The sequence below is a fragment of the Ptychodera flava genome, unplaced genomic scaffold (assembly GCF_041260155.1).
Source record: "Ptychodera flava strain L36383 unplaced genomic scaffold, AS_Pfla_20210202 Scaffold_30__1_contigs__length_3116999_pilon, whole genome shotgun sequence".
Lineage (NCBI taxonomy): Eukaryota > Metazoa > Hemichordata > Enteropneusta > Ptychoderidae > Ptychodera > Ptychodera flava.
Window position 1 is genome coordinate 1132924 of NW_027248352.1, and position 19062 is coordinate 1151985.

General features: G+C 38.0%; 1 protein-coding gene across 1 annotated transcript; it reads left to right on the plus strand.

Moving 5' to 3' along the window:
• The first annotated feature begins 2238 nt into the window (after positions 1 to 2238).
• Positions 2239 to 16832, plus strand: LOC139127302 (platelet-activating factor acetylhydrolase IB subunit alpha1-like). Its single transcript, XM_070693221.1, has 7 exons — positions 2239 to 2433; positions 3397 to 3450; positions 3731 to 3778; positions 5689 to 5805; positions 7442 to 7564; positions 8569 to 9961; positions 12148 to 16832. Exons 1-6 carry the CDS (start codon positions 2368 to 2370, stop codon positions 8815 to 8817), a joined length of 657 nt encoding a protein of 218 aa, XP_070549322.1. The 5' UTR covers positions 2239 to 2367; the 3' UTR covers positions 8818 to 9961; positions 12148 to 16832.
• Positions 16833 to 19062: the final 2230 nt, after the last annotated feature.

Genomic DNA, 19062 nt, shown 5'->3' on the forward strand with positions numbered 1-19062 from the left:
TCAAGAAGAAATGAGCATTGCCAATGTTAAGCCCGCACAGTCGCATCGCAAGCTTTTCTGTTGCACTGTTGAAAATGTTCCCAAACTTTTATGAAATGCAGTTTAATCGCTGTTGTTCTTTCACACTTCCTAGTGTAGGCATATGTGCCCTTGTCTGATTTTGAAGCATAAACTAAAATAAGATTGGTGTAATGAAAACGTTGAAAATTTATTCACTTGTGAAAATATTTATTTTTTGTAGAGCAACAAAGCCTTTGTTTTCTGAACATGTTTTCTGTTCATTCAGCCAAATTCGTATGTCACTGACACTGCCATTTGAACAAGAATGTTATATGCATGGTTTAATACGTGAACAAGAACGCTATGAAACTTGGTACGAACCTCACCTCGGACGGTTACCATGAATTTATATATACAAACTGCCCCTCAGCATGCATTATATTTTACAAAACTAAATGTTCACTATCCAGAGGTTTATTCTCACTCCATTACATGTAAACTGCCAAAATGTCTGTTGGTATCCATCCTTTATCATATACCCATGCCCATATTGCTACATCCTAGTGACGTTCACCGTAAAATATCAGCCGTGATATTTCACGGTAAACGTCGAGATATGCACGATGAACGTCATCAGTTTTAGAGCTTTCCCGAACTACATTAGCAGTTTGTTGGTAAACAACGTAAACAACAAAATGGCTGCCGCTCCCCACCTGCGAAGCGATGTCGCCGACGTAAAAACTTGAAGGGCTTCGAGGAACACGGGTATTTCTGGTTGCAAAATACGGAAATATCACGTTGAGTCTTGAAATTTTTTCCCATGGTATTTTTTTTGGTCAAGTTCTAGCAAACATTCTGCCGTTCGCACGGCGCCGGCACTGTGCACGGTCTCCACCGAGCAGGTAGTGAGCGCGTGGCGTGACAGCGATGTCGCGCGCGCGCGACACGACTGTTGACATGGCAACTCTAGGGGTAAACTAACAAAATGGCATCCTCTCCGCGCGAGCTCTGTGCCGTACGACGATCGAAATCAGGATAGATTTAAAGCTGAGCAGTTTTTAATCGGTTACAGTTGTAATAGCATATTGCACCATAAAATGTTCCTTCTGTATGACGATTTTTGTATCCCGGTGTCTTTCTTCTTGGGTTTCATTGAGATATGGGCGACTTGCAGCGATGTCGCGCGTGATGTTGACATCTTCGTCGTATACTTTATGAATGAAGCCTGTTCACATAAACATTCTGATATTTATGCGCAAGGCGTAATAAAGTAAAGCCTCAAAATTTAAGGTTTTTCGTTCTATTAGTAAAAATTCCCTAAAATTATGGGCATGGGTATATGATAAATCGGTTATTACCCAATATCGCCTGTTCCTTGTGTCGTACAGCATTCGTGTCATTTGTGCTGCGTCAGACACTCGACTTCGTCTCGTGTCTGACGCAGCACAAATGACACTCATGCTGATACGACACAGGAACAGGCGATATTGGTAATAACCTCTAAATATATTCATCTCGGTAAGGCCAAAAAAAAAAAAGAGAAAAAAAAAAAGAAAAAAAAAAAAAGAAATGTTTCTGGTCAGGTCTTTCTTTAAAAAATGGTGCGGTGACGCGCATTTTATTTATTTTTTATTTTTATTTTTTTTTTTGCCTCAAGGGAGGGAGGAGGGTCAGTTTTATAGTTTTATCAATAGAGTCACATATCATGCAGTCACTGATCATTCCCCCCAAAGAATTTTGTCTTTCTCTTCATCAACCATTTTGGTTTGGTGTCAGCCACAGCCGCCGGCCACAAACAGAAAAAAAAGGGTGACGCGCTGTTGTTCAAGTGACGCGCGCGCTGACCAGAAACATTTCTCTTCTTTTGGCCTAAAGTTTCTAAACGCTGTTCTGTTAGTGCGAAAAGCTTATGTACCGGTAGTACTAGTAGTGTAGTTGCTCGAACACAGCTTGTTTAAAACAGCGCCACCAGTGGCAGACCGACTTGAGCTTGAGTTGAGCTCTTCTATGTCAAATATGGGGACTGAGCTACGTGAAAATTACAAAAGAACTTACTTGTCTTCAAGTTTCAAGAACATTTCATATAAATAATGTTAGAATATTGCAATCCATATTACCAATACAACTAACGTGAAATTATTTGATTGATATATTTCAAATAGTAGTGTGGCTCCTACGACTCCACCCCTAATGTTTGACCATCGTTAAGTAGTCCACTTCCGGGTCACCGCTGTTACTGTCTGCGAGGAAGTAAGGTTCACGTCTGCTCACTCGTCGGTAGTGACATCATAGTCGATTGATTTGTCATAATTTTCGTACAAGATCTCACCACCCACGGCCTTTACAGAAGGAGACAAGATATCCAACATGAACCCGGCAGCGACGCCAGTCCCTGTTGAAGATGTCCAGGGTGATGGCCGATGGATGAGCATTGTAAGTGGATCGCATGTTGAATTTTCATTCGAAAATGGAAATTTGTCCAAAATCGCTAGATTTAACGAGACAGATTTGACCCATCCCATCGCAGAGATTTCTTTAAAATGTCTTCAGATGTATCATCATTACGTATACCTTTGCATAGCTAGACCCGAGATTTATAAGTCAGATCCAAAACATATTTGTGTTTATTAATTTGACCAAGCAAGATGCACCATTGTACCACAATATATGATGCCACTCAGCACTTTGTGATTGAAGCATTCTGAAATTTTGTTGTCTGCTGCCCTTATACCTTCTCACCAAATCACAATATCTATGCAACAACGAAGCTGTTACAGGTAAAATAATTTGATGAAATTTTAAATTTTTTGTCAGCCCCGTTCCGCATGCCCCTATTGCTGAGGAGAGGTTGTAGTGTGTAGAGATAGGTCACAGTGTAGAGATAGGCCATAATATTGTCAATAGGCTGTCAAAAATGCAAATCTGGTGATGTCGAATAACTTGTGAAGCAAAAACTTTCATAAATGCAGTGCCTTGAAAAACAATGAACTGTATATTGAATCTGTAATCACAAAATTATTGTTAATATTCTCTCTTTCAAGGCATTACAGTTTACATATTGTGCTTATTCAAACTTTGTTGAAAGGAAACCCAATACTTGATTTGATATACCTTAGCGTCGACAAAACTCAGGATATCGATTGCTGTAACTGAATTATCAAAACTACAAAAAGAATTGGCAGTTGGTTTTGAACTGGTTACATTTTTGCAGATTTGTCATCAGCAAAAACATAAGAAGGAAGGGTCTGTGATCGTAGTCAATGCACAGACATGAATGCTTAGATTGATTTGCATGTCAGTGCATAGTGTTACATGTTTCACGCACAGCCAAACATTTTTAAATGGCCCTTGGAGAATTTTGAAATAAATTCGTGATTATTGCATTATTTTTTTCAGCACAAGCGCTATGTTAATGAAAGTAAAGACAAGGAACCAGATATATGTTCATTGGTGATTCTCTGATACAACTCATGGCTCAGACTGATGTAAGTATCAGTGTGTGTTCATTAGTGATTCTCTGATACAACTCATGGCTCAGACTTATGTAAGTATTAGTGTGTTTTCATTGGTGATTGTCTGATACAACTCATGGCTCAGACTGATGCAAGTATCAGTGTGTGTTCATTGGTGATTCTGATACAACTCATGGCTCAGACTGATGTAAGTATTACTGTGTGTTCTTTGGTGATTCTCTGATACAACTCATGGCTCAGACTGATGTAAGTACTAGTGTGTGTTCATTGGTGATTCTCTGATACAACTCATGGCTCAGACTGATGTAAGTATTAGTGTGTGTTCATTGGTGATTCTCTGATAGTGATACAACTCATGGCTCAGACTGATGTAAGTATCAGTGTGTGTTCATTGGTGATTCTCTGATACAACTCATGGCTCAGACTGATGTAAGTATTAGTGTGTGTTCATTGGTGATTCTCTGATACAACTCATGGCTCAGACTGATGTAAGTATCAGTGTGTGTTCATTGGTGATTCTCTGATACAACTCATGGCTCAGACTGATGTAAGTATTAGTGTGTGTTCATTGGTGATTCTCTGATACAACTCATGGCTCAGACTGATGTAAGTATTAGTGTGTGTTCATTGGTGATTCTCTGATACAACTCATGGCTCAGACTGATGTAAGTATTAGTGTGTGTTCATCGGTGATTCTCTGATACAACTCATGGCTTAGATTGATGTAAGTATTAGTGTGTGTTCATTGGTGATTCTCTGATACAACTCATGGCTCAGACTGATGTAAGTATTAGTGTGTGTTCATTGGTGATTCTCTGATACAACTCATGGCTCAGACTGATGTAAGTATTAGTGTGTGTTCATTGGTGATTCTCTGATACAACTCATGGCTCAGACTGATGTAAGTATTAGTGTGTGTACATTGGTGATTCTCTGGTACAACTCGTCATGGCTGTAGTTCTCTGATAAAACTTGTGGCAGAAGCACTTACACCAGTGTCTGAATATGTCAAATCTAGCGTGAGATGTAATGAGTTTATACCTTGAATTTACATACTGTGTTGAAAAGGCAGTTGATGTACCTTTACCAACATTTCATAATCAACAATGGTCATAGACAAGTTGATGACCTGACTTTGTCATGTTGTGTATGACCACAAGGACCCTGTTCTTTAAAGACAGACGGATATACTAAGCTGCATACATATAATGCATGATAAATTAAAATGCTACGTATACAGGAGTTTCACTGATAAAAATAAGCCATACGAAACATTGTTTCATCCGTCTACATAAAAAGAAAATTGATTACATTTTGAATTTTATACAACATTTTGGCTTGAAGTTGAAACTTCCTTGATGCAATATGACTGTGTTGCATGGCTGCCTTTATCTTCATAATAATTATATTCTGCACCAGAGATGATGCTAAGTATGATTATTGATATTCATTTGTTTGTCAGAATTTCAGAAAGAGCAGTCGCACAATTTAATCAGCTATGATAAAAGCTACAAGATGTGTTGTCAGGAAGTACTGATTTTCAGAAAATGGTTGTCCTAGTGGACAACCATGTAAAACAAGTTAATTCCAAGCCCTGATTATACATTAAATACTAATATAAGAGATTTTGACCAAGTGTGATGACAAGAGATCAAAAAGATAGATCACCATGTGTGATGCCAGGACTGTACTATAGTGAGACAGAGCAAGGATTAGAAGCAACAAGTTTTCAGAACTGACTCTTTTGACAGAAGTTTTAGAAGTGACAGTTGAATCAACGTTATTACAGTCATTGACACATTTACAGTTTAACTGTGACAGATATCCTATTGATGAATCAAAATTTTGTATGGCAGAAAAGCGGTCACATGAGTGAATGTATTTAAAGAAAAACACTTGTGATTGGTCAAATGTGGTAATTATTTGTACGAGTTTTTGTGAGGTTGTTGTTGATTGGTCAGTTGTAGTCACATGAGTACGTTCAATCAAAGGCTCCCACTGTACTGCACAGCAGTAACCTTTGTTTGAAATGTAGGAATCCACGGATACTAACTCGTGACTATAACATTTCTCTGATCTTTGCTACTATATTATCCTTATTCAGTTTGTATACTGCCGTTGCTTCTTTGTACTGTAAAAGTTAGTTTGTTTCATAATGGTGACTTTTCTGCCTCGACTGTACTCTCTGATTTTGCTTTTCCTGTCTCCCCTGTAGGTTTGGTTCAAGTGGTTTGTTCCAATGCATTGTCTAAACTTTGGTATTGGTGGTGACGCAACTCAGCATGTACTATGGAGGTTACAAAATGGTGAATTAGATGACCTAAAACCAAAGGTAAGGGACATGACTTTAACCCTTTCACCACCATTGTTCGGCCCATACCTATTGTTATCAATGGTGATTGTGGACCTGTTTTCAGGGAATTGGGGTGAAAAGGTTAAGATGCATCATAATGACATATCAGTGTATCCAAGATGCAAAGTATATACAGATAATCTTCCGTCATGTGTGTTGTACTCTCAAAGTGTATAGTGTATTATGTGTAGTTGCCATTGTATTGTTTAACCCCTTGACTACCTATGGCGCCGGATATATCCGGCGCCATATTGAATTACTATATACCTTGAGTGCCGGAAATATCCGGCACAATTAAATAGGCGTATTTGCTTCGTTTTGTCGCTAAACATCCCGTAATTACGACGTCGGCACGCAGCGCGACTAAGATTGATGTATTCCGATCTGGCCTGAATGTGATTGAGCCCCTGTACGTCCGAGTATGGCCAAAATCCGGAAGCAAATGTCTTGACCCATGACCTCGACCCTGAAAGGTCAGGCTGATCACAGAAGCGTCGCGCTGATTGTTTACAGTTTTCAGGAGTACTGACGATCGCGAAGATGTTTATGGTTTGTTTTTTTTTCAATGAAATGAAATGTTTATTTATTGAAAACATATTTCTATGTGTAAATATGTTCTATTAACAGCAATACTCGTGAATGAAACTAGAGGAAATACAATTTTTTACTATAAGCCAGTGAAATTTTATAGCAGCCATATTATCAATATGTCTGGTCACATGTCTGGTCATGTGTTTGGACATGTTATATGTTGTTCCCTAAAATGTATTTTTAAATATAGTGAATTATTTTTGATAAATCATAACCATTTTAGATGCATGTTTCTGCAAGGAAGACATAAAGCAGGTGTTTACAAATATAAAATGTGTTGATTTTCAAATACAGAATCATGTCAGATGCTGATGTTTGTGGTTCATTTACTCTGCCTTTTGTGAGAAAAATCTTAAATAGGTACATCTATAAATACAGTAAAGGGTAGTTCTTATTACATATATGTAAAGACAATGCCATGAAAATTGCAACTGTATTCAAATTTGCGTCATTTTATGGATTCAAAACACGTCCTTATGCTTCAAATATTCATATTCTTTGCCAACTCTGGTCACATGATGTGTCATGTGATCAGTCACGTGACCTGAAAATACAAAACTTATGTATGAAAAAGTGGGAAATTTCATGCTGATTCCGAAAATATATTGTTTATTGGTACTTACTTACTTTTTACTCGAAGCAGTGTTGATGCAATGACCACACTAAAGATTTTATCAATATTTACATAAGGGCCTGGTATATAGTCAAGGGGTTAAGGCAGCTGTGGAAGTGTTGTTCCTCAAATTCTCAAGTTAATAGCCCCAGCGCTCTCTCCATTTCTCATGTACAGGTTCATTTAACACGATACGATTGATACAAACAATATTGAAATTTATTTACTTAGGATATAATGATGTACCGGTATACAATTATATATGACTATAAAATACTTTCTTTTAAAAACAACATACAATCGTGTTGCAATCTACATAATCATTAGATAGCACGTTGTCTATTTTGTATGGTGACATGAACCATGAGATACCGGAAATGCAAATTATGGAACATTCCATTCTGTTGATAGGTGATAGTGATACTGGCAGGGACCAACAACCATGGGCATACTGCTGAACAAGTGGTAGGAGGCCTCAAGGCTATTGTAGAAACAGTGTCAACAAAACAACCTCAAGCACAAATTTTTGTCATGGTAAGTCTATCGGACCTATGATCATTAGCTCTTAGGGGGTATAGCCATAATTAAAACCTTACTGTTGTGTTTTTGTTGAGCTACCACAAAGTCAATACCTTCCAAAATGGTATCGTTCAGTTGAGAGGAAGATTCAAATCCAGCCATGTCCATTTTCAGACCTGCAGTCAATACCTTCAAGAGGGTACAGCCCAATTGAGAGCAAGATTCAAACTCAAATGTTGTTCTGTTTCTGACCTTCAGTTAAGGCAATACTGAAGGATTCAAACTGCTAAGCAACGGTTGCTAAGGTTAATTTCCAAAATCAATCAAAATGCAAAGTTTTCATGGTTTTCTTTGCATAATAAAAATTTACAGAACCATACAATTCCAAAAGACGCAGGTTTGTCACGCGATTGGTCAGTGACGTCACTCATATACAAATTTTCACAGCTCTACTTTAAAACGCCTACAAATTTGCACCAAATTTTCCAAAGTTTAGAATGTAACACATGAGATACCTGTTTAGAGCCCCTAGCATGGATTAGGTTATCTGTTCAAGTACAAACTAATTTTTGAACAGGAATGTATGACTTCAATAATCGTACCAATAGTCAGCTAAATTGGTTTACAATTGAGAGAGTGGAAAGATTTGAGCATTTTCGAAACACAGGAGTTGAAAATCTGTGGAAATAAAGGAATGGTACGATTTTGCAAGTGCAAAAGTGCCCATTTTGACCGTTGCCAGTGATAGCAACCAATGCGCCCTTTGAATCCTTCAGTATCGCCTTAATGCAGTACCTTCTAGAGGGTACAGCCCAATTGAGAGCAAGATTCAAACTCAAATGTTGTTCTGTTTCTGACCTTCAGTCAATACAGTACTTTGTGGAGGGTACAGCCCAATTGAAAGCAAGCTACAAACCCAGATAATGTTTTACTTCTGACTATCAGGCAATATTTCCTAGGGGGTACATCCCAATGAAGAACATGATAAAAGTAAATATTGTTCTTTTTTCTGATGGCAGTCAATACCTCCAAGAGGACATGAACCAAATCCACTGAGGGAGAAGATCCGAGCCATCAATGATGCCCTACCAAACATGTTAAAACCTTTTGAGAACACACAGTTTGTGGAGTGTGACAACGGATTTATCCAGGCTGATGGTACCATCGACCACAACGACATGTACGATTATTTGCATCTCACAAAGCAAGGGTATGAAAAATTGTGTGCGCCTTTATACGAAGCTTTGACAACTCTGCTTTCGCCCTAGCCACTACCACCTCAGAAAATCTAGTTGTAGCCAAAAAAACATGAACTTTGAGTTTGACTGACGACGAAAAACATTTTCATTTTTTAAAAAAATCTGTATTTAATTTTAATATTGACTTAAAGTCAGTTTTGTTTCGAAACATGGGAATACCTCTCTTGCCATTTTCGACGTTTTGGTCATTATTTTGTTGCCTTGCAGAAGTTAGTTCTTAAAAGCATTATGCAATGAGCATTTTAGGCCAATCAGGAAACAGATTGGCGGCATACTTAAATATCTTGAATTACCAAAGAAGGCAACTGGATTCATTCAAGTTAGTTGATTCAATGCGTGACTTTTCTTATGCAAAATGCTTTACAGTGCTGCATTTTTGATGAAAACTCTCAGTGCATCAGAAACTAGGAACTTTATCATAAGAGTGTTATCACAACATCATTTAACACTGACAAGAAATGCCCTGATGGAGGTAAATTTATTCAAGGCTAGTTTTCATCTCCTATATTTTGCTATCAGAGGTGTTGCTCAATGATGCAACACCATGAAATTTGACAAAAGATTCGGTATGGATCACAACAAGGTAGTGTACTACATTATACCGGTATAATGTGATAAACTCTACGAAATCACTTGCCCCACCCCTAGGCATTTTCTTCCTGTTGAATGTTGTATGATAGCAGATGATAACAAAAACACATGAAAACACCTTGCTGGATTCCTATCCCTTTAATGAAGAAATCTCTATAATCAATAGGAATCCCATATGATTTCTGTTCACTTTAGCCAGAAACAGCAGTTGATAACTGCTGGTATGAGGTGATTCATTTAGAGAAATTCCTGAAGTTATTGAAATTGTTTATAGATTTTAACCCTTTTGAGTGCCAAAGTCAATTTTTGTCGAACATAACCCTGACAATTTTTCTTCAGGTTTGGACAATATGTTTTAAGATCTTTTCCCACACAATTTCGTTAAAACTGTAGCAGATGAAAAGTCGTGTCCCTTTGGTCCAAAATTATGAAAACAATTAGTGAAATATTCATAAAAATTGGTAAAATGTTGCTCTAAAAATTAGGTTGGAAAAATTACTGCACTCATATGGTTACGAGTGAAAGGGGATGCAGTTTGAGGTAGCTTGCATAAAAGAGTTTGGTCTTTAAGGTCTGGTGAAATGCCCATGTTGCAAAATCACAGAAATACAGTTGATGGTCTATAAAACAGTTACATTCATTTCTTTTTTCGTTTAGCGTGCGTGATTATGAAATATGGCAAAAGAAAAATGCAATGTGGGCGTGTCCCCCGAGCCTCTCCAGTCGACTTTTTTCGGCTTTCCGAAGTTTGCCCGACGCCGTATCTCATAACGGGAAGTAAAGTATTTCACACCTCCGTAAGCTCCCTACGGGGGGTAACTTCTAGGGTTTCCGCTTACATGATCAGGACAGTGTCCTCCTTCACTATGGGAGAACGTTGTTCTTTTGGTGGCTGTGACAGCGGCAAGAACATGAATGGCTCAACTGTAAACTTTTTCAAGTTCCCGTCAAGTGTTGAGTGTTTGAACCATAATGTGCTTGTCTCTGCTGGTTCGTACGATCGGCCACAGTCCCTCGGCTGAGCCTGCCTCGCTACTCGCCACACAGAAGGTTGGGACCGCGATGCAAATCAACAGCATGAACACCAACACTGAACGTTGTGACTGCCATTAAAATGCACTTGTCTACAACACGGAACATCGGGATCGCAATGCAAATCGACAGTAACTTAAAACGTAAATGGGACCGTGATTAAAATGCTCTACAACCACAACACGGAAGGTTGGGACCACGATGCAAATCAGCTGCATGAACAGCAACACTGAACGTAGAGATCGCGATACAAATCGTGGAGGTAGAGTCCTCCATGATACAAATCGACAGCAACACGGAACGCGTCGTTGGGACGGCAATTAAATTGAAGAACAACGGGGAATACCGGACCACTAGGACCGCGATGCAAATCGACCGCAACATGGAATGTTGAAGACCGTGATTAAAATGCACAACACAGAACATCTAGACCGCAATGTAAATCAACTGCAACACCGACCCTTGTTGCCTCGATTAAAATGCGTATGTCTGCTATGTATAGCAAAAGTTTCAATTCTCGCGAGCGAGCGTTCCTATGCCCGCTGTACACTAGACAAAATGACGTCAAATTTATCGCGAGGGCTCGATTGCGTGTGTCTAAGTTTCACTTCTCGCGAGAGCCATTTATGCATGCTGTACACCACTAGACTAAATGACGTCAAATCTCTCGCGAGACTTGGCTCGATTGCAAATACGTACGACGGAAAGAACACAATAATACGGAAGTAGACACAGTTTTTGCGAATCGCCGAGAGAGAAGCGCAGATTAAACAAAAGACTAAAAAACACACGTTTTTTCTTTATTTTACCATATTTTTTAAACAAAAATCAGTTTCGCCGCTGTGGCGAATTAGGATCGATTTTTTTTCGCCACTTCGGATTTCGATTCGCATTGGCGAACGTGGCAAATGGGCAGCGCGAACAGTGTTTTGTTAGCGGATACCGGGCAGAGATAAGGCGGCGTTGGACCGCTATTCGATGTAAATGAACACACCTGTGACGTCACAGATGGCCAACCATTATCCCCGCTATGGGCGTGACCTGAGTGTCGCAAAATGACCCCATGAAAGCCGCGCGTAGAAATATCAAAAAAATTAACACTTGCGCGTACTTTTAGGTTGCAATTCTGTTGCGAGTGTAATATTATATTACCATGCCCTGCCTGTCGCATTTTGATTGGTCGAGCTGAACCACGTGACGACCCACAATACACAGTAATGGTCTGTTTACATGCCCGTGAATATGAATAATAAGATTACAACTCAAAGTATCGTAACTTTACAGCTGAAACGTAAATCAAAATCAATCACAAAATAAAGTGGAGCACTTGCAGGTCAAGTTGAGATACTTTTTTCTGAAAACATCCCCGGATTTGCCAATTTTTTACAGCGCGCGTGACAGTGCGTCGCGTATTGCTCAGTTTCCGGGGCCCAGTTGTCTTTCGCTCCTGAAATTTTCGGAAATTTTGATGGTTTTCTCTTGGTTCGCTGATAATATAATGGAAATAACAGACTCCGCTCTGACCATTACGTCTATTTGTGGGCGCGGGCTCGAGGAAAGCCAAATTAACGGCTCGGCAAGCCTCGCCCGTTATTTTTGGCTTTCCTCTCGCCCTTGCCCACAAATAAACGTTAATGGTCAGCACGTCGCCCGTTATTTCTATAGTATTGACCCCCTGGAAGATATTCAGTCACACGAACGGGACCATTTCACCAGACCTTTAAAATGCAGTATTGTAAGCATTAATGCCACTGTTGTGAAAAGGGATTACTGTTCCATGGTACTGACAGCAAGGCAACAGTTTACCATTATTTGTAAGTGTTGTCATGGTGAATGTAATATAAAGGTCTTGCCTTCTCTAGGCTACATATCATACCAGTTTATGCATATTTATTAGATATCTTCGGTACATGTACTCATACTGCCTCTAGAGGGCTCTGTATTAGAAAAAAAGTTGGCACAGTTGATTTAGTGATGTTCAGTACATCTAGTGCAATCATGATGGCAGTTTGACAATACTCGTGTACAGAAACTTTGAAAGGCAAGTTATTCTGAAAGTTTAACTCGGTGGAGGGCAAATTATTCCGAATGTTTATCTTCATTATGAGGCTTACATATCCTCATATTTTAGGTTAGAAAAATTATCGTGTCAGTATCTTCATGTGAATGAAACAGTGAGTCATTGGTTTCTGTGCAACCAAAGAATAATGGATCAATTTCTGTGTAACATTCCTCTGAGTCATCAATTTCCGTGTAAAGTATGTATGATGTCACTGATTTTTGTGAAGTTTGGGTGTATCTCCAAGTTCAGGGTATTCTTTGAAATATATTTGTCATTATCATACTGGTACTTATCAAGGCAGTGGCTTCAGATGTGTTACAGAGTTCTATACTCGTCTATTTACTCACTAGTTTAGATTTTAAATGATCAAGTGTGTCCATTGTAAGCTTACTAGTGCTTTTTATCAGATTTCTCTGTCAACAACTTGACACTATGAAGTTTATTTCCATCGTATAATCAGACAGAATAGGACACACAGTAATTTCATATCACCTACAACTAACTCAGTCCCTGGGATAACAAACACATTGCCTTAGAAGGCAGATTGCACTCAGGGACAGGGTTTGGAACACTCAAAGTTTTGCAGTGTTTTCTGATCTGCTTCTTGTGTGAGCTGATTTTGTAGTCAATGAAATTCTCACCGTTTTGTTTTGTAACAATTAGAGATTCAATTTCTTCCCAAAGTACACAGGGTACACTAAAATGTCTGTGAATTTTTGGCAGTTCATTTCTCTGATTGCAAAATTTGCACACTGATCCGTGTATTCTTTTATTGATAATGAAAGAAGATGGATTACCGTTTGCGCAAAAGTTTGAAACTTTCTGTGTTTTTAGTTTCATCATAGTCGCATAAGTGAATGAGCAAGACATGCAATCTATCCTTCTGATTAATATTATGCTAAGGAGTCCAAATGAAGTAATGTCCATGCTGACTGTACTTTCATATGTGTCTGAACTGCTCAGATTAGATTAGAAGAGTGCTGCGCTTGAGTGAAATTTCATGAGGTGATAGAAACCCAGTTTGTTTCTGAAAATCTGAATCAGATTTTTTTATTTGTTCCAAGCAATCTACACTGATGCTTTGTAAAACATTTAGTTAGAGTGATCTCGAATTGATGTCAAATCCATCTGATCCGATGGTTTGCAATTTCACTACTCCAATCACTGCCATATTGTCACATGCAGTCTCACAGAGCAGTGTGTGTGTGTCTGTATATTTTTGTGTAATTTACACTGACATCAATGTTCTCTTTAAAAGTTACAATGCTGTAGATTGACATGTATGTAAACCTGTATTTGTGATGATCAAATTACTATGGTACAAAATAGGTTTGGGTGTAATTTATCCCTACTGTGTAATACAGCCTGTCTGAAATATTGTAAAATTTGGTCATAAATCCACAGCATTTTTATTCATAGGTACATGGTTGTGATTTATCAGATGAAAGCAGGAATTAATCGTTGATAAGTCGTGAACTAAGATATTTAAGGCAAAAAGGAAATAATGATTTTTGTGCAATATAAAATCTTGTGGTAAATTCAGAACACCCTTGACATTGACCCATCATCAGAATATGTCACCACTGTACACATATGTACATGGTAAGATGAGAATAAGAAAAAAAGATAATGGTTCACAGTGATCCTTGATATACTCCATGTTATACTGTATAAGACCAAAAATATATGTTTTGTATGGCAATTTGCCCCAGCCACTTCCTTGCTATCAAAATCCCACTTCTGTGAGAAATTTTACAAATGATTTGTCAATGAAATTCGTTACATCTCAGCCTGATGTATCACAAGTCAACAGCTGTACAGTGATTTGAGTGAAAAAGAAAGGACTGATCATGTGATTGTTTGATACAATACACATTGGTGAATGTCGTAATATTTCAATGTTATCATGTATCTACAATTGATTATTAGTGAATTTCAAGTTAAGGACATTCCTGTATTAATTGCTATGATATGGCAACAATGTACACAACTTAGCTTAGACCTGAAATATATCTCCTACTTTTCAGCTTTATTTCAGTGTATTGTCAATGTACCTTGAGAACTTGCAGTTGCATTACAAGACATGAACTGTTATTTCACCATTAACAAGGAAGCAGTATGGTTTGCAGGTTAATATACATTGTTGGTATTTGGTGTACAATATACACTGTACACAGTGAATCTAAAAGTTCATAAAGTTTATGGCAGTGCAGTATTCTGAAATATAAATGTCACATACTTGCTTTTAATAGTGTTACTTTTTGCCTGATATTGCATTTTTTTTATACAACTTGCTACAACAAAATAATGCCGACTTTTCATATGACATTGTTACATTGTTGGCACCAGTATTGACCACTTTGTTGCAGTTACAGTGGTTTGCTTTGAAGCATTGGCATTACAGGAAGTAGACATATTGTCTGAATTGAGGTGTTGCCAACACTGTCAGGTGTAATTATCAGCTGAGCAGTAATTCCAGTCGATCACAGTGAAATCAACTCTGCCAAAGTTGAAACATTGTCTTGCAGTAGGTCAGATGTAGTCAAAACAACTACACCTGAAAGCAAGTGATAAGACTTGGACAGTGCTTAGACATATGTGGTGGTGTTGTTTAGACTACGTCTGACTGTCTGCTAGATAATGTTTCAACTTTTGCAGAGTTGATTGCTTTATGATCGACTCATGTTACCACTTAGCTGTTAATTACACCTGACAGTGTTTGCAACACCTCGATTTAGACAATATGTCTAGTTCGTCTAATGCCAATGCTTCAAAGCAATTCACTGTATTTTTACTGTGCCCTTGGTGTCTGTAGCAAGAAGGTATTATTGGAAGAATATGTAGCATCACTAAATTATCTTCATGCAGCAGTATGTAACATTGTAAAGCTGGATGTCTGTATCATAAATGTTGGTGATAAGACATTGTAGCATTTTCCTGTATTGTCACCTGTACATTGCAACAAAGTGTTGCAATACATTATTGCTATGTAGTGCTGTACGGCTGTATTTACAATTACACTGTTTGACAATCAAGAAGCACCGTGCTTACCTTATCCAATTGCTTTGTCTTTCAAACTTCAGTATTTGTAACATTTGACAATTTCTTTCAATGTCATTGTTCCATGTATCAGCTACTTTCATGGTCTACTTGCTGTAGCATATTTAAAATACCCAATATTTAGTATGTCAATGCTGTGTGTCAGTGAGTGACCTTCATTGGTTATGGTTGAAAATTATTGAATTCAGTCTTGACTGGAAGTCAATTATCAACACTGGAACAATGCAAGTCACTCATATACAGTTGATGTTGACAGACTAAATACAGAGTATTTCAACGCAGAGTTGATAGTAGACCAAGAAACTGTATATGTACTTGATACATGTACATGTAAACAAAAGCTGAAAAAATTACCTAACATTACGGTTACTGGAACTTTACTGTTCAGGTGATTTTCTTTGAGGTACAGTACACTCAATTTATGTATCACAGCATAGCTTGCCAGTTATTGTAGGGCAATTAATACTTCTGGTTAGAATTCTACCAAATTAACTTTTTTTCTTATTCTTTATTTTAACACTGCTGTAACATATCAAAATCTGTCATACTGAAATGTAACAGCCATGCTTGGTTCAAAGCTTGGTTCAAAGCTGGTTAAAAAGAAACAGATTTAGTTACAAAAACACTGAATGTTGCAACAAAATGTACAATATCTTCAACAAGACAATCAACACATAGCACAGCCTGATGTACATTGTAGTATAAATATGCACCTAGCATAAAAGTCTAGCAACACCCAGATGTGTACTAATGAGCATAGTTTTGTTTATGTTTTTACAAATTATGTAGATGAATTACAAAGATATTATAAGTGGTTGCAAAGAGTCACCATGGGCTTTCGTAGAGAACATGAAAGTTTAAAGTGGGTCAGAAATCTGGTATATTATAGGCAGACAGCTTTATGTACTTCAAAATTCTACTATTTATTTCCTAGTAGTGCCACGGTGTCTGACCTTTCCACTTGCTGTCATGGTAACGGAGCTAATCTGCTACTACAGTGAACTTTGCCCACGACCTCTGACCTTCACAAGTAGCTAGATCTCACTCGTTGTACAGGGAGAGTCTTTTAAGCAAGGTTTTCACGCCACCAGGAGTGCTATTGTATCTTTTCTTTGTTTTCTCAGAGAAAAAACTATGTGTATGTCTAGAGTATATGAGACTTAGCAAAATAAATTATAAAGTACAGTGTAGTGTATGTGTAATAGTGTATGGTGGTAGTGTGGCTATGTATTGTATACAGCTCAATAAAAATATAAACAGTCACACTGCAAAAAAGTCATTACAAGCCTCAGTTTGTTGTTTATTCTTTTCCTATTGTTTACAGCTATGTACACCAAGGCACATACCACAGTTTAGTGTGAAACAGGATCACTGGACTCAGCACTGCCAGAAGTACACTGATGAAAGACACATGTAAATTTGTATTGAATCACACACCTTTGGTGCATTCAGTGAAACAATGGGTTGAGACACTGTTACTCTTCCCGTGGTCGAGAACATGATATGTGTGCATTCATCATGTTATACAGGGGTTGGGTAGGATAACCGTGTGTTCAATGTTTGCATTCATCATGTAATGTACGTGTGCATTCATCATGTTATACAGGGGTTGGGTAGGATAACCGGTGTGTTTTTGTCTGCATTCATCATGTAATGTACGTGTGCATTCATCATGTTATACAGGGGTTGGGTAGGATAACCGTGTGTTATATATATGTTTGCATTCATCATGTAATGTGTACGGTCATGTTTGTGATGTTTATATGATGAGTATGTATAGTATGTGGATATGTGGTCTTTTCTTTGCACACAAGTTAAGGTAGAACGCACCTCGGGGACAGAAATTCAGGCCTTCAAATTTTATCAATTTTCTTCTGACCTACCACTTGTGGGGGCTCATTTTGAAGCTCTTGGCAAAAAAAAGTTTTCACCGTCTTAGTTTTTCGAAAATCGAAAATTTTATTTTTTCTCACAGAGTTAACACAGGGATGGCGGCCATTTTGGATTTCAACTATCGAGAAATCACAAGTTATTTGTCTTTCTAGTACCAAAGTTTGCACGGTGACCCCTGATTTTTATTCTTGCTTTGGTAAGAGAATGGTTGAAAGTTTCACTGAGGAAAGTTTGAGCAAAGGTTTAAGTCTTTCACTTTGGAGGTGCATATTACCTTAATGATCTATTCACGTCAATTGTGTACACCTGCTATTATACAAAACCAGTTTTATGCTTCTTCTCCTTTGCTAGGTTTGATATTTCTTTCTTTTCAACACATCACTGCTTTACTCACTGACTACCGCGAATGCTGGAAATTCTGGCGCAATATACCTGAAATGATGGAAAATTCCACTGATCCTATACATGTCAGCAGCATGATAGAAACAACAATTGTAATACTCTGCCCAACATATACAATGCAACTACAGGCTGATGGCTAATGCCATACAATCTTGTAGTCAATGATGCAAACTGTATGCAGAAGTGTGATTCAGATATGTAAATTTTATGATTCTTATCAATGGAACACATTCATGTACCTCTGAATTGACATTTATAAACATTGCATTCCTCTGAAGCCATGACCTGTGTGACCTTTGATCCTGCCCCGACCCCAATGCCCTACAAACAGGCCCTTGCCTGCCATTGATAACTCTGTTGGTTCGGGCCATACCATTATGGTGAAAGGGTTGAAGGGCTCTTCACCTCATGGAGGAGTCGCATGTGATTTCTACCATCCATGTCAATAATTGATACAGTTAAACTATTTCCCTTTGGTGAAATTAGTTGATACATTTGAACCATCCAACCCACTTCCCTGTGTTGGTGTCCTGCTATGCCATAGATAACAATAGGGTTGTACCATCTTTTGGTAGAGAAAGGGGTGGCAAAGCTGACAGGACACTGAATTTTCATGACTGCTGTATGTCACATGGATTTCTCCCTGATAAACTGAGGTGTGTGGATGGTGTATTTACATTCACTGTCTTGCTGAAATATAACACAGTTGTTTTTAATGTTCAACAGTGCAATACATGTCAAAAATGTAGTAACAAAGTCATTTTATTCAGTGGAAATATTCAAGTATGAACCGTACTGACAGAGGCAAACCATCACATCTGATTGGTAAATGTAAATAAGTACAGTGTATTGCAATTTAATGGGCGTAAAGCATTTTATTATACTCCATAAAACTCAGCATTTCAGTTTTTATCTGTAGCAGAATGTGTTCATCTCAAAACTAAAAAAATAGACGAGTACTTTTTTCCCATGTTTCTTTTGCTTTGTGTAGCGACATCAGCTTTTTATGTCCATAAACAAATGTCAAGTTCCCAGTAAGCAAAATTTGTCTGTGTGTGATGTATTTATACACACTACGGCTGGTATTTCAAGGCATCCGGGTTCCATCAACAGTTTATTTGTGGGTTTCCTTTTTTTATCTTTCACGACAGTAAATGAATAAGTTATGAATCATAAGGGAGCCTAATCAAGTGGGCAAGTATTCATAGTCAATC